Source organism: Lampris incognitus, chromosome 3 (assembly GCF_029633865.1).
Source record: "Lampris incognitus isolate fLamInc1 chromosome 3, fLamInc1.hap2, whole genome shotgun sequence".
NCBI lineage: Eukaryota > Metazoa > Chordata > Actinopteri > Lampriformes > Lampridae > Lampris > Lampris incognitus.
The window spans coordinates 82,172,975-82,190,474 of NC_079213.1; the positions used below are offsets into that span (position 1 = coordinate 82,172,975).

A 17,500-nucleotide genomic window follows, 5' to 3' on the forward strand; every position below is an offset into this window, starting at 1 on the left:
AAATAACATCAACAGCAGTGTCCAAGCAGGGCTGCCACCAGCTGACAGTATGACACAATCCTAAAGCTGTCTGGAACTGAAATTGGACATTATTTTTACATAAGAAAATTAATCACCATACACTTTTGGTGAGTAAGTACACTTTTTTGGGGGGACATTTTTCTTCCCCTTTTTCTCCCCAATTGTACCTGGCAAATTACCCCACTCTTCCGAGCTGTCCTGATCGCTGCTCCGCCCCCTCTGCCAATCTGGGGAGGGCTGCAGACTACCACATGCCTCCTCCCAAACATGTGGAGTCGCCAGCCACTTCTTTCCACCTGACAGTGAGGAGTTTCGCCAGGGGGACGTAGTGCATGGGAGGATCACGCCATTCCCCCCAGTTCCCCCTACCCCCTGAACAGGCGCCCCGACCGACCAGAGGAGGCGCTAGTGCAGCGACTAGGACACATACCCACATCCAGATTCCTACCTGCAGACACAGCCAATTGTGTCTGTAGGAATGCCCGACCAAGCCAGAAGCAACACAGGGATTCGAACCGGGATCCCCGTGTTGACAGGCAACAGAATAGACCACTATGCTACCCAGATGCTCCGAGTCAACACACTTATCTCTAACGTTGCATCGCTACAGTGTGACACTGCACAATTGTACATTATGCCATTTAATACAATGGTGCAACAAAAACAGGGGGGAAGGAAAAAAGTTTTACATATATAAATATATATATGAATAAATTTCTGACAACTCAGACAGTTTGAGTTGTCATCGTGACTCTACCTCAATGTCATCAAGGGGCTATTCCTGTTCATTTAATGTTGAGAGAGGTGGAATGATTCTAATTCTGATGGCTTCCTGTTATGCCGATGCCAGTGCTGCTTGTGAATTCAAAGAGTGACTGCCATGACATATTATTTACAGATTTCCATACCTATCGTAGTATTCAGTGACTAGCCATTTTGCCAGAGGTCTGTCTTTGTATTGTGCACTCTCAGAGGCCTCAGTACATCGGCAGCATAACATAAAAAGATGCAGAGAGTCTTGTGGACAGGCAGACAGATAGGCAGACTGAGAACAATGTGAGCACACAGGGAGATTAAAAAAAAGATGAACAGGGAACAACAAAAGCAGACGGACAGCAAAGCCCAGACACATCCAGTCGGTCAGCCAGAAAACCAGCCGTGTAAGATGGAAAATGCATAATCCTGGAGCATAATACAAAACTGTGTTGTCCCTGTTCGGTGAGTGGCAGACAATGGGATGGCCATGTTCTCTCATCTACCGAGGCCTTGTTCTCAGGGTTTCAATTAGGGCCTCCTGATTTCCCCTGGGGTTCCTCCCCCTCATGGAGATGCCTCATTAACAGAGAAAACACACACACACCCACACACACACATACATATTCTCTCCACTGCTTACCCCTGACTTCTCATCGAAGATTTTGATCCCTCCGAAAGAAACAGTCAGAAACACTTTCTGTTTATGTTCCCCTTTGGACCGCGCTGCTGCAGCAAAACCCTGGCAAAAGAGAGATAGATGGACAGAAAGACAGAGGGGCATAAAGGTGAACAGACGGTCAGACAAATAGACAAAAGGCAGGGCTAGCGCAGGAACACACACATAAGCGGTACCCGCGGGGTCATGTAACAGTAGATGCGGTACAATATGTCTCATAAGCGGTCATTTGCAGCCCTCTCACTCTGTTCCAAGGTGAAGAGCAGTAGTAATAACAGGAGACTCACAAAAGGAGGAAAGAAAAGGGAGAAGAGGAAAGATCAGAGAACTCGGGGAGAAAGGGAGGATTGTAGGAGAGAGGGAGGAGCAGTGTGAAAGAAGAGGAGGAGAGATCAGAGAAAAGGAGTTGATGGATTTCCTGTCTGAATAAATGAGAGGGAGGGAAGCTGTTTGATCAATGAGCTGTCTATCCTCTTCTTTCCCTTCTACACCTGGGGTGAATTGAGTTTTCACTAGATGTAGGCAAAACATAAATACATTTTTCAGAATTAATTTATCTTTTGCAGTTAGTACATAGCACATTTCCTGAAAGCATAGTCATGACATTTCATGTGTTCATTTATAAGTAATAACAGAGACATCCTTCTCAGTGAAACAAAACATACAGTGTCTTGGATGGAACGCGCTACTGCTACTGAACCCAAGAGAGTAAGGAATTAATACATTTGTATTCTGTAGATTTAGGCCATGTGTCCACCAGAGACATGTAAAAAATGTGCCAGTTATATGTCTGTATTATTTTCTATGGAAAGGTCGGGTTTTGAGCACTCACAATCCAATGAAGGGACCTCCGCTTTTTCAAAGATAAAACAAGTTTAGCTTTTGCTGAAGTGCATAACTCATCAATGTAATTTCTCGTTCTGACAACCAATCAGAATGAATCAGAGGCGGGACCAGAGAGGACACTAGCTCTACTTTGTCAATGCAGAGAGAAGTGAGAGTAAACAAAATAAATCAAATCAAAAAATAGTGTTGATAACAGAAAACCCCAGTTTATTTGACATTTCATATGCATATTATCATAACATGAATAGAGAGAAGGCAGGAGGAGGAATATTTCTTCTGTCGTGCAACTTAACTCATTATGCAGCAACAAATACCACGCATTTCCTTCCACCTCTCATCACCCACTTTCTCACACAGTGCTATCCAGCCGTTAGCACTAGCATGTGTGGTTATTGTTATAGTGGTAAAACAACACATTTCAAATACAAGAAGTTAAAAATGACTTTAAATATTTTGCCTAGAGCTAAAAAAAACCCCTCCTTCCCCTTTGAAGTAGAGCTGGTTAACTAATATAATATTTGAATGAATTTAGACGTGCCAATAATTTTTGGACCTGGTATTCACAAGCTTTCTCTTTATCCTCTCTTTCCTCTTAACCATCTCTTGCTTCATTGCCAATTATATTCTTCACCTCTGCCTTTTATCCTCACTTTAGCATGCCCTCTTCATCCTTCCCCTGTATTTCTGTTCCTGTCCATGCAAATGAGACACTCACCCTAATCACCCTCTCACCCATATGGCTTACCTCTTCTCCTGCTTGTCCTATTTATCTTCAAATTACAGCCTTGTGGCCTTCCACTTTCCTACTTCCTCACTTGCTTAACTATTTGCATAGACAAATTGAAGCTGAGGGGTGCACATCCTCTGTACCTTGTATAGCAACCACATTTACCGTTGACTTGCTATCTTTGAAATTGTGCAGTGGTTTCTGTGGGTCGTGGGACTTGACCAGCAAATTGTAAGCCTATGTAAATTTTCTCTGAGAAAAAAAAGTACTGAAATTGGACTTTCAAACCCATACCCACACACAATGGGAGAGAGAGAGTGAGACAGCGAGACAGAGATATTGCCCTTACCTTTAGCTTCATCATTGAGTCCTGGCAGAGCTTGTCTCCACGGGCAGCGGTGACCTCGTCCAAGCCGATGAGCTTGGCCTTGTAGCGGACGCCATCACCCTTAAAACGCCTGATGAGAGCCGCCTCACTGCGATCCTGCCCTGAAGACACACACGCATACACACACGAGGAGAGCCAGGAGTGAGTCACTCTTCTCTGGTGACAACAAGGTCTAATTTTGCAGTCGACATCCTCCAGTCAAGGATCTGCATCCACCCTAGACGGGTACCATAACCAAGGGCTCATTAATCCCGTAAATGACAAAAGATTTCGGAACAGAAATGTAACAAAAAAATAAATAAAAAATACAGTAGAACAGCTTAAATCAGCTAGAATGAAAAATGCCATTATTTTAACAGTTTTGGGTTTTCAATGTTTAATAACTGCGAAAGAAAAAAGATACTGACCTGCCGTTCCCTGAATTCTCCTCAAATTGCATATATTTGCATTAAAATGAGTTTTAGATCAATTGCACACAAAAAAGTTATGATAAGATCTACCTAAAACGATCATGAGTGGTAAAAATGACAGCGCGTAATTTCACGTCATGTCACTATTTATGACGTGTGTTGGCCGCGTCATTTCCTTCGCGAAGTTCGTCGCTCTGTCCTAGAAACACACAGGCATTGTCCAGTGCGGAGTAATAGTCCATGGGCCAGACGATATTTCGGTACACTCAAGGTGGCAAAACTTACTTATAATTTTTGAAAGGATCCATGTCTGTAGATGATATTTCATTTAACACATCTTTCTGCAATTTTCGCCTAAACTATATACTTTCTTTTAGCCCTGTGGCATCTAGGAATATCAGGGACACAAAACACAAAAACTAGAATACTCACAGGACTGTAAAGATTCAGAAAATGTATAATATACCCATACTATTTCATTGTGTGAGGTGATTGTGAGCCTTAAATGAGAACTAGACCAAAGCCAGTTAGGTCACAAACTGGTCTCTATACATTTGTTTAAATACACAATCAAAATACATGATAAAAAGGAATACCATAGTGAGGTAATGAACTATTTTAATATTTTAAACAACATTGACATTTACATATACTTAGTCAATGATACATTAATCCCATATCATTAGTGGGTATATGTAATGGTAATGGGTAGGGTAATGGGTATATGTGAATATGGTTACATTATTGTTATCAAGCTCTGGGTAACCAAGTCCAGAATCAACATCCTGTGCATCAATAGACTACTACCACAGTAATACCATCAGAATCATCACACTGTCATTCATCAAACTGCTCGTTTCTCTCATCATCTGACTCCCCAAGTTCAAAGTCCAGTTCTGGACCATCCTGCTGTTTTTGGTTACTGCAGGTCTGTAACCAGCACATGTCTGTGCATGGAAGTCCATTTGACAGGCACATGCAGCTTGGCATTTTGCATGAATGCACACACTTGCATGTTAGCATTTCCAAGACCACATCTGGTGCAGGTGGGGAGCGCATCCAGTAAATGGCCAGCTTGCCTTTATCGTCTGTCCATCCATACTCAGTAGGGCTTGGCACCACAGGGTTAGCCTGCAGACAGCACTTCCATATTGCTGCCTGATAGTTGGCTCGTTGAACATGCATAAAGAGACAGTCTCTACATGGTGGCAGCTGGCTGGACTCAACCTCTCCCCTTTTGGTGCAGAAGAGCTGGTAACGCAGTTTGTTCACCTCAGCAGTGCTGCTATTAGCAACATACATCCGACAGGTGAACTGCTCAATTTTCTGGAACAGCTCATCACTCACATTCCATGTCTGTCCCAGTTGACTAAAAGTCTCTTGGCAGGAAGTGTGCTTTCTCACTATCTTCAGGGCATTCAGCTTCCCTCGACCAGCGAATGCACTGACAGTGTCGCAGCCTGTGAAGGCATGTAAGCCAATTAGGCTGTCACAGATGCTGTCTCCAAGTGAACTTGCCAGTTTGGTGATGTCGACAAACCGTGTGCGGTTCTGAGTCCCACACTTCTGGTAGATGGGACAGGTGATGTCCTTCTGGAAGCCAAGACAAAGCACCATGACGTCAGTGTCCTCAGCTGTGATGATAACTGACTTTGAGCCCGCATTTGCTGCATGCAATGCATGCAGGAGCAGACGGGTGTCAGCTTCTTCATGTGTGGAGTGCAGTTCTGCTGCTTCCTCACACCCATCTTCTGTCAACTTGTAGCAGGTTTCCTCACAGGTCATGTACAACACCTTGCCATGCAGCATAGCTCTGTATCGTGGGAGTTTCCACTCTTCCACCAGAAACTTGATGAGACTGGTCTTGTTGGAGGAACTGCACAGAAATTTTCTCCACTGCTGGACGTGGTGTCCCCCTGCAAGATTCTTGTACTGGAGAGTGATGTCTCCACCCCGGTTCAGTCGTTCAGCATCTTTGATCGAAGTCTGGTGATAGACATCAAAAACAACATCAATCCTCCCACTCTGTGCTCCCTCATGGAGGACCTGGGTCAAGGCTGACTCTGCCACCAGTGCAAAGGTTTTGTTGTTGCCATTCATTTTTTGGACCAGGCTCATCCCATCAATGATGGAAGTAGATGGGATTGGGATGTCTTCTGCAGGAGATACATTCTTTTCAAGCTCTCTGGCAAGTGCAGCCTTGTTTGTTTTTCGTAAGGACCCATCAGCATTTGCCAGTGCCCATGGTAGTGGGCCCAATGGGTAGGCAAGGACATCCTTCAGATTCACCTTCCTGCTTTCAGCCACCAGGATCATGTGACTGAAAAGGTTTCTATCTGCCTTCAGAACCACATCCTGTGCTTTCTTTCCATGAGCTTGTTTTGTGCTGACATTGGAGAATGTTTTCAGACTTTGCTTGGTCATCTTGTCGTGGAATTTCACAGGTGGTGGGTCTGCATCTAACCTTGTTTGCTGGAATGCTTGGTAGGCCTCTTCTCCTTTCTCAAGAGCTCTCAAGAGATCTATGGTCACATCAGGTGGAGCCATGTTGCCAGTGGAGAGGCTAACCAAATCAATCTCATCAGGGGACATAGGATTGAGCCAGTTATTCTCCATAAGGTCCATGAGAGACTGGACATCTGCTTCATCTCTCTTGATCCTTGGACTCTGTAGATCTGGATGAGACCATTTTCACCTGCCTTGACCTGTCAGGTCTCTCAGCTGTCTGAGGTACATGCTTCTATACTCAGCTGTGAGATAATATTTGGTCACAGCTCCTGGCTTCAAGCTGAATCCCTTTGTCCCGCCAGCTGTTTGGGTGTCTTTGTTCACCGTTTCTTCTATAGCTTGGTCAACAGGGATTCGGCCAAAGGGATTGGTGGAGCCCAGTTGGACTGAGAAGCCTCCTTCCATGAATTCTGTGTACACATCTGGGTGTGTGATGGGCAGCTCAGACATCTGGGCGTAGTAGTAGGGGAGGTAGTGTGCATAATTCATCCTGTCATAAGCAAAGCACCATGGGATCATTGCTCGAATGCTAGCCAAGTGTAGCATCCAGTCTCCCTCTCTGGATGCTCGGATGAGCCCCAACAAGATTTCAACCATGTCCAAATAGGACATCCAGAAGTTCGAGAGGCTGCCGTTTCCACCTCTAAGGAACTCACGGTAGACTTCAAATAGATCCATGATGCGTGTACAAGAGCTGTTCTCGAGGACCTCCTTCAAAGCATGTTGTGAGACTTCTTTCCCAAGGCTGTCAATGGTCTTCAGTGTCTCATTCAGGTGAACCATGTCATTCCTGTGAGTTTCTTCCAACCAGGACAGGAAACCATTCAAGGTCAGTCGCATGAGAGCCTCACACAGGAGCTTGTGTAGTCGCACTGCCCTGTTGTACTTGCGGCCATCCATAACACCAGCAATTGAGCCTTCTGCAATCATGCCAGACTCAATGCAGAGGTCTTTGAGTCCAGCATCTTGGAAACGCTTTCCTATTATTGCCAGCAGTGTGCAGATGGTGTGGAATACCCCAAGCCTAACGATGATATCATGGAACTTGTCATGGTGTTTCCATGTGATCTCGACAGCCTTCGCATACAGGGCTTGGTCAAAGACACAGACAATCTTCCTCAGGCCTAAGCACTGCATGATGCTCGGTGACTGGTTAAGCACCTCGTTGACAGTAGACATTTGTGTCGCTGGAGCATTGATGGTAGGTAGATAGCCTATATTGTCGGGGATGACCGTCATCTCTCCTCGAGTCAGGATGTTGAAGCCTGTCCAGCTGCTGACTGACTGTTCTTCTTGTTGTGACATGCGTGCTAGGATCCAAAGAAGGTTTTTCTCTCTGGCAAGCTTAGTATTGGCTGCAGTATCGGCATCTGACTTTTTGCTTTGTGGTGGCCCTACCCGTTGTCCAGCATTGTAAGTTGGTAACATTGGTGGGGGTCCATCAATGCTTCTCTTCTTTGTTTTGGGAACAGTGGGCATGGGTTGGACAGGAAGTGGGTTGACTGGCTTTGCTTGCACAGCAATCCCATTGACTCTGTGAGATGTTCCCTCACCACTGACAGTTTCTTCAAGACGGTCGATATTGTCCCAGGCTAAAGTTGTGAATATGCCAGGATGGATGTTAGCTGGAAGGGCAATGCCACTCCCTGATGATGAGAGTTTCTGGAGACACAGGGCAGTGTTGATCTCTTCCATCTGTGAATAGGACACACTGTGACCAAGTCGGTTGAGGATGTTTATCAACTCTACATTTCCTGTCAACGATTTGACACTGAATGGCAGAACAATGTGCTTGGAAGGCTTGGTATTTCCACATGTCACTGCATATACTATGTCATGGCCAAATGACTGCAGAAGGCACTGCACTCTCTGGGATGCATGATCAGGATCATTTGAGCCTGTGAGTAGAGAGTACAGGAAGATAATGAGCGACTCTGGAATGGTAGGACATTCTGCTTCTGGTTTGACTTCAGGCGGCCAGGTTTGAGGAACATCTTGACTTTTAATGTCTGCTCTCAATTTGATGGCTGCTTTGGCTATAACATCTTGTGCACTGACACTTTTCAGGGTCTGCAGCTCCCTTTTGAGAGACTGATTTTCTTTGGCAAGTTCCCTCATGGACAAGTTATCGGGATAGAGGAGGAATTTTCCTTTCTCATCAGGGAATATCTGCAAGACTCCAGCAAACTCACTCTCCAGGTTTCGCCTTATGTGCTTCTTGGTTGATTCCTTGACTTGGGTAATGCCTTGGGAGTTCATTGAAGCTACCAGTCTAGAAGAGAGATCAGTCATTGTCATCACTTGAGGATTGCCAAAAAGCTCCATCCTGATGAAGAGGAACAGCTCGTTGTATGCCTTATTCACAGCAGCTTCATACTGGGCTGCAGCATCATCATCTTCATTGCTGGCAACCTCTCCTTTGGAAACCTCTTCTTTGGTGTAAAGTCTATAGCATGACCTGTGGTAGTGCCCTTCAGCTGCTACAAGGTCTCTACTCACAATGGCAAGGATTCTGCTGTCCCTTTTCTTTGTGGCTGCACTCCTGATCTTTGCATCAGCTCGCAGTTCTCGACACTGCGCCAGTACTTCTCTCGTATTCTGTCTCTTGGAATATTTGCTGTTTTACTGACAAAATATGCACTCTGCATCATAAGTCCTAGATGTACTTGGAGCATGTCGAGCTACTCTCTTAGATTGTTTCTCTTCAGCAGAGACACAACTTTTCTTTTCTTTTGCAAGGAGGCCATCAAGAATTTGCTTCATAGTGAAGATACTGCGACACTTTCTGTGGTAGTAGATTGCTGGAATCTGTCCCTCAGGAATGTCTTTTGCCAGTTTCAAAACTGGTGCATGATTTCGTATCTGAGCTGCCCTGAACAGAGTTCTCCATGAGTCGACACTTTGTAGTGAAACCAGCTTATCTGTATCATCAGAACAGTGGATAATGCACTCCACCCGTGGGCGCTTTGGTATTGGGTAAAAACTTGCTTGTTCACCAGTGGCCATATTCAGTCAGTTTTCACCTGCCACATACAAACAAATACATGTAACTTAGGTGTATGAACACTACTAAAACAAAGTTTACTTTGCTTCACCAGCGTCATATTACCATTATTTATCTTACATAGCCACAAATAGATACATTACCTAGTTGCTATGCAACAGCTGTATTTTGTCCACATGAGGCCGCTAAAATCAACACAAGATGAAAGTTCCTCGTAGCCACTTTAACTAATCATATTAACATATAAATTAAAAGAACATGCTAACATTATGGGAAATTAGCTTACAATCTTCTCCAGAGTGAAACAAGAAGATAGATACCAGTTTCCTCTATATGTGTTTAGTAGAAAGCTATCTGGCTGCACGTTAGCCTAGCTTAGCACAATGAATGGAAGTACACAGTACTGGTTATCCTTGGTTGTTGGCCAACTAAGAACTGTCCCAGAGTTTAAGCTAGGCTAATCCGTACCAGGGGTGTTGAAATGCTATATTTGTAAAAATCTGGGCAAATACACAATCGTGAGAGGCACAGAAACAGGTTTCCTGAAAGAAAAATGAAATAGCTGCTCATTTGGAAAGGTTATCATGTATTATTTTACTTCTGTTAGTGTACCAAATAAAATGGCACCAGTGAAGTTGTGTCACCTTGGGTGATATCGATATCTGGTCTGACCCATGGACTAACTGGCTTTGGTCTAGTTAGTTTCTTAGTAATAATGCCCTTCTAATTTAAGGTTCACAATCACCTCACACAATGAAATAGTATGGGTATAGTATACATTTCCTGAATCTTTACAGTCCTGTGAGTATTCCAGTTTTTGTTTTTTGTGTCCCTGATATTCCTAGATGCCACAGGGCTAAAAGAAAGTATATAGTTTAGGCGAACATTGCAGAAAGATGTGTGTTATTGACGGGTTGAAGAGCTCAAGTGACCTCTATATTTGTGAGAAATATCCACAACAGGGCTTGAATGAAAGCTAAGAAGGTCCCCCTTTAAAATGATACCAAAGACAATATTATAGAACATTGAAAAATGTCCTGACCATGAGGCTAAAACAGGATATGCACCAGCGTCTAAAATGCAATTTACTTTAGGGGGTGGTTAACTTCATGAGCTGATAACTGTGATACAGCTGCCACTTAGGAATGGTTATCATACCAAAATATCATCTACAGACATGGATCCTTTCAAAAATTATAAGTAAGTTTTGCCACCTTGAGTGTACCGAAATAGGAAATTTTGGGCTCTGGCCCATGGACTATAATAGTCTACATTTCATTCTGGATTACACGTCTGGGTACAGCCGCCGCTTCAGACGCACCATGGCCACCACCGAGGCGCTGCATTATTTACAGACGTTGGACAGCGGCGATTTTCAATTATTTGAAAAATAGTATTTAAGTGGTTAAAATGTTAATTTTGGTGTCAGTTAGTTTCCTAACAGACACACTAACATATGTAATGCATTAATGTCTCAATTGGGTATTTAACTTGACAGAATATAGAGTTTATAAACCGTGGGCGATCATTTTCGTTCTAGTAGTTTCTAAGTTCCAGTCGTAGTTTGGGACTGTTTCAATATTTATTTATTATTATTTTTATTTATTTTTAAATTTCACGTTTTATAGGCCTTGTTAAATTTGTTAAATTAGCAGGATGTATTTTCCCTTTTGTTTTTCAGGTAATATTTTCACTTTTTCTACTTTGCTATTCAAGTTCGACCATGTCTCTCTGAAGTTTAAATTGCTTAAAAATAGTATTACAGTTGTTAAATGTTAATTTTGGTGTCAGTCGTTTCTTAACAGACATACTAACATTTGCAAAGCATTGCTATCTCAACTGGGGTTTTAACTTGACAGAATATAGATTTCATGGTGCTACCATTAGATTTCACATATAGCACCCCCGGCTTGGTCGGGCATCCTGCAGACACAATTGGCCAGGTCTGTGGGTGGGAAGCCAGATGTTGATATGTGTCCTGGTCGCTGCACTAGCGCCTCCTCTGGTCGGTCGGGGCGCCTGCTGGGGAGGGGGGGGGCTGGGGGGAATAGCGTGATTCTTCCACATCCCCGGCGAGGGGTCCTCCCTATAGTCCCCGGGTCATATAGTCCCCGGGTCGTATGTTCCCCGCTTTGTATGAGACCGGGGAATATCGGACCTTTTTGTATACAGAGGGCCCTATATTCCCCACTTTTCCCCAAAAGGGTCCTATGTTCCCCGTTTTGTATGTGCAGGGGAACATGGGACCTTTCTTTATAAAGAAAGGTCCTATGTTCCCCGGTCAGCAGGTTTGACGCTGTTTGGCGCAAAAAGTGCATTTTCAATAATGCATTATTTAGGGCAGATTATTAAGAAGACAATGAATCATACGATTTCTATTTTTATATCACAAAAACGAATTCACAAAGTCCAGGTTGGCTAAAGTATGTGGAAACTTTCGACACTAAACCAATTTCAACTTGTTAGGCTATAGCCTATATTTGGGCGCATAACCCACACGGGAGTTCTCTGATATTTATGCGTGAAATGTGTCACTTATCGAGGAAAATGCGCCTCACCGAGTAGGTGAGCTGGCTCGTCTGTGTCTGAATGTAATATAGTAAGCCTATGCTCCTTGGGCAATTGTACCCGGGCATAGCTCAGTCGGTAGAGCCCTCGCCTATGGACCACAAGGTCGTGAGTTCGATCTCGGGTCCCGCCAACTCAGCGTATGAGTAGCACATAGTGCGAGAAGTGCTGGGAGCTGAGGATAGGTGTTTTGTTCCGTCCTCAGCAGTCCATCTCCCAGAGGTCTAGCGCATTGTACCAGGGATAGACTCCTGCGAAAGCTAGCTGATACCGACAATAGGCCAATTCCGACCCACCTCTTCTATGTTCCCTAGAAAGCCGTCGTTCCCATCATAACCACACCAGCTTATTGGGAAAAGCATCTGGCAGATATTAGATAGAAACCATCTGCTCAGTAAGGCCGTTTAAGCATCATAATTGTAATGATAATAATAATAACATAATAATAATAATAATAATAATGATAATAGCTTAATAATAATAATGATGATGATGATAATAATAATAATAACAATACAGCCTTATATTAGAAATGCTAAAAATTGGATAATTGAAATATTTATAATTATAAAGTAGGCTAATATAGCATGGTAATAACAATAAAATAATAACAATATCTTCCTGGTCTCTTAAGATTTTAAGATGCTGTATGCTACAGAAATAACGGGACATAGGCCCCTAGGCTAATGAATACGCCTTTTTGACAAAATATGAATGAAAGGCTAATCAACAACGCTAAAGCTGAATCACAAAACACATATTGCTCGAAAAATAATTTATAAATAGCCAAATGCACACATGATTTCGAGTTTGGAAATATTTAAAACTTGTCGTGGATGTGTGGTCATCTGCACGCAAGTTTCCTGGTGTTCTAAACCATATGATCAAAATTCACCAATGTCTAAACCGCCCGCCAACTTGCAACAATTTGCAACAATCGGTTGTTATCGGCGATAACTCGTGGACTCACTGTCATGTGCTTACTAGCCTACAAGAAGACAAACAATGGCGATAGTTATGGATGTTGATCGAGGGGGCAAAGTGTTGGTACATGAGAACTTCAGATATCAGAAGCCCCGCACCAATCAAGACACCATTAGATGGAGGTGCTGGAGGTGGAACTGTAGAGTGCCACTGATCACAAATAGATTTGAAGTGGAGGACGTGGATGCTAACATTATTGTGCACGATGTTGGGGAACACGTGCATCCCCCTGACGGAGAAATGGTGCACCGTGCAGAATTCCGACAGGGGGTGATTGCAGAAGTTGCGAGGGAGCCAACAGTCCCAATCAGAAGGATCTATAATGCGCAAAGGTTTTAGCCCCTCTTTGTTGAGTAGCCTAATGGACTAGGACTACTCATTTTGCTTTTTTGAAGAAGAAAAAAGCCTTAACGTTAGGCTAGTTAGGCCTTGGAGATTTTTGTTTTAGACCATGCCTTTTCTGGGGGGCTTCTGCCATAGACCAACCCTTTTTCAGCCAAGCTTTTACTAGAAGCATTTTGTTATTAATAGCCTATTATCAGTGTTACTATTGATAGTATTATGCCTGTAATTGTTATTTGTTATTAGGCCTCTTCTATAATTAGACTATTATTATTATTATTATTATTAGGCTGTCGTTGTTATTATTTATTTATTATTATTATTATTGATATCATTACTATTACTATTATTATTATTATTATTATTATTAAAGAAGAACATCAAAGGATGTAAGGTAGCACTCAAAAAACAAAGACACAATTCTCTAATTTACCATTTCATTGTTTGGCATCAGTCATTAACTTGGCCGGGTGGTCTTCTTCAGAAACCTTAATGACTGATGCCAAACAATAAAATGGTGAAATAGAGGACTGCCTCTGTTATTTTTTTACCATTTGGTGAGTGTTACCTTACATCCTTTGATGTTCGTCTTTGATTCATGTTTTTGGTTTAGCACAGGGGTGGCTAACCATGTGCCGTGGAGAGCCATGTGTATGCAGGTTTTCATTCCAGCCGGACTCCACACCAGGTGATTTCACTGATTAGCAACCCTTCAACTAAAGAGGAAGAATGTATCAGTGAAATCACCTGGTGTGGAGTCGGGTTGGAATGAAAACCTGCATACACATGGCTCTCCATGGCACATGGTTAGCCACCGCTGGTTTAGCACCTCCACAAGCCTTTAGTTTTTTGAGAAGCACATATTATTTTTATTAGGCAATTAGCCTATTGTGTAAGGTAGGCGGCCCCTGTTGATGGATACTTTGTGCTGGTCCTAAATTCCAAGTCCTGGTCTAAGTTCTCTGCCTAAAAAGTTCATCATTAAAGTCTTTTTGAAAGAAAGTCTGCCAAGTGATTTAATATGGAAAACGAACTGCAAAGTAACAAGAAAGTGGCTGAAGTGTCCAGTGCTGTGCAAATTGAACTTTGAGCGAAGGTGGAAATGGCTAGGTTATACTGGTAGGCGGGCCTACTGCAAGACAAACTTGCGTTGATTGCCGACTGTCCATGCTGAGCCGGAGAGCCAACTAACTAGGCCTACTGCAGTAAATATTGGTAAGAACTAACAATAAAGCAAATTACAGCCTCCTCTAGGCCGAATTTGGATACGCACTCAAGGTGGCCTGCGATATACAACAGCCAACAATGGTAATACGGCCTAATTTAATCAGCGGAGGAATAGATTGTCGTAGCCTACAACTCAGCCATGAGCCCAGTTTTTATTATTTTGGACCCGTTAAGGAAATAATTTGCAAAAAGGGTTCTAAGTTCCCCGGTTTGTTCCTCGATTGGCAATAGCGGGGAATATAGGACCCTTTATTTGGAAAAAGGTCCTATGTTCCCCTGGAAACAGCGGGGAATATAGGACCCTTTTTCCAAAAGAGGGTTCTATGTTCCCCGGTGTCTATTGCAACGGGGATTATAGGACCTTTTTAGGGGAAAACGGGGAATATGGGACCCTTTTTTTTCCAAAAGGGTCCTATAGGACCCGGGGACTATAGGCACGGCCCCCCCGGCGAAACTCCTCACTGTCAGGTGAAAAGAGGCGGCTGGCGACTCCACATGTATCGGAGGAGGCATGTGGCAGTCTGCAGCCCTCCCCGGATCGGCAGAGGGGGTGGAGCTGCAAACCTCAGAAGAGTGGGGTAATTGGCCGGATACAACTGGGGAGGGAAAAAAAAAAGGGGGGGGGATCAAAAAAAAAGATTTCACATATAGCGGCATTGACCGTGGTGTTATATGATTGGCTTGGCACTGGTCAATACAGTTAGACATGTGAATCAATGAAGTTCAGTGGGATTAAAGACCAAACAGTGACCCCTGGATTGCCTCAGGAAAACATCTCTCAGTTGATGCCCTTCCCATCACTGTTCTCTGTGCTGGCAGTTCTCTCTCCCACCAAATAATGGCATGACATTTTGTTCTTATCTCCCCTGTCTCTCTCAGTCCTCCCTCACGCTCTCCATTGTGGGAGAGATTGTCAGTATTGTGTGCACATGTGAGTTCATGTCAGTATTAGTGTGTTCATTGACCTTGCACTAGTTTGGTGAGACTGTGCGTTATCTCCTGAAGTGAGTACAACGCTCCTCTTCAAGCACACAATAGAACGAGAAAGTGAGAGACAGCGAGAGAGAGAGAGAGACCACTCATCATGCTCACTCGCTCACATTCCCCATTGTCTCCATCTTCCTCCCCCTCTTTCGCCAATTCTCTTTTTGTCTCTATCTACTGACTGCAGTGCTTACACAAAAGCAAAACCGTTACTCATTGGAAAATTGTTTATGGGCATGTTTCTGCATCTGTATACGATGTGTGCGCGCTCATTGTGTGAGTATGTGTGTGTGTGTGAGTGCAATAGTGAGAGGGAGAGGCGTAATGATAATGCAGCATATTCAGATAATATATTGAGGCATTAGTTCAGTGCTATATAGCAGCGTGACTCTTGAAAGGTCATAGTCAAGTGATGGAGAGTTCCCACTCCTCCTCTACTCGTTTCTCACTTTCCCTCCATTCATCCAGAGGCTCGACAGCATGCCAGCGCAGTGCACTAGTGATGAAGCCTGTAACAATGGGCCAGGGCATAATAAATACATTATTATGTACATTACACCATGGGATCATCTCTGCCTAACACTTTATATGCTATCATATACCCATATAAACACATTTTTAATGCTTTATTTTGCAACCACTAAATTAAATCATGTTTGTAACAGGACTCGTTATTCAATTATACCGGGCAACTTGCCACGTCAGACTGAACAACAATTTGTTGGTCAGTTTTTTATAGATAGCCTGCAACGGGCAAGTCTCTACCACTGAGTCTGGGAACGAGTTCAAGGTTACCAAGGATGAGCACTTCTGGCTCACAAACCACACCAATGACTAACGAGCAGCTAAGGGTTGATGCTGAAACTCAATTGGTTTATCTAAGAGGGCTCCTGGCAATTACATTAAAGGTCAAATGGGCAAACTGTCTACAGGAAAATCACGTTTTTTTCTGCTCTCCATTGACCCCCCAAAAGAGAAGAAAACATGCCTGTATGTGCACATGCACGCTGGACGTGGGTTCATGCACAGTCGCATGACTACTTCGCTGAAATGGGGTAAAGCTGATGCTAGCAGCCTAAAAAGCGTTAAAAGGTCCCTAGTCCTCAGAGACAAAAGAGATGAACGGTGTCTTTATTCTGGAGAAGGAAGGAGGGAGCGGCCTTACATCGCTCCTCTGTGTTGCGTCTCAGCTGGGCCGAGATGAGGGTAAGTGATTAACCACCAGAGGAACGCTCTGTGCAATGCAGGGACGTTTGAAGCCATTTAAATATTTCCTTCATTAGACATCAAAAGGATTGCGTTGTACACACACACACACACACACCCGCACGCACACCCGCACGCACAAAGCGACAGTCAACAGCGGTGACCGCGCTCCTCTCCGCTCCTCATCCCTCTGGAGATCGTCTCTTCATGTCAGCAACATGAAAAAGTGCAGTGTGGCAGTGCTGGTGTGTAGAGAAACACATTAAACACACATTCTTACATATTCCTTTTGAACCCCAGCACATGCTGCCTGTCAGCAGACACACACAAGAACACGGGGAATCCCTGTGTACTCCGGCTGAGAACCAGCTTAGGCGCTTGCCTTTGGTATTACTGCATCAAGTTTTGTCATCAATCAATTGTCACTTTTTTTCCCATCTACAAGATATTCTGTAATAATTACACACACACACACACACACACACCCACCCACCCACACCCCCCCACACACACACACACACACACACACATTACTGCGGTTGTGAAGAGAAGTATGTGAGCAGCAAGCACGTGTGCGTTTGTTTCCATGCACAGTTGTGTGGGCATACGGGTTTGTGCACTGACATTGAACACAGGTGAGAGTGTGTCTGTATGCTTGTGCATGTGCGTGTGTGTGTGTGTGTGTTAAATAACGCTGGCTGTGTCCAGCTGCTTTTGTCTCAGCAGAACAGCGCGTTTCATTTGAGTTTGACATTTAAGACCTGTTCCCTCCATCTGCATCCATCACCATTACTGCTGCTAAACTTAGCACACTGAGGAGGAGACAGACCTGAGGAGGAGAGAGAGAGAGTGA

At 43.8% G+C, this 17,500-nt stretch overlaps 1 protein-coding gene across 1 annotated transcript in view; it reads right to left on the minus strand.

The window, feature by feature from the left end:
* Nucleotides 1–17,500, minus strand: part of dab1a (DAB adaptor protein 1a) — a 77,219-nt gene that overhangs the window by 38,751 nt on the left and 20,968 nt on the right. Inside the window, exons 3-4 of the mRNA XM_056277520.1 lie at nucleotides 3,376–3,515; nucleotides 1,418–1,516 (exon numbers count right to left, since the gene is read on the minus strand). Of these exons, the coding sequence (XP_056133495.1) occupies nucleotides 1,418–1,516; nucleotides 3,376–3,515 (239 nt within the window). The remainder of the gene's footprint in view (nucleotides 1–1,417; nucleotides 1,517–3,375; nucleotides 3,516–17,500) is intronic.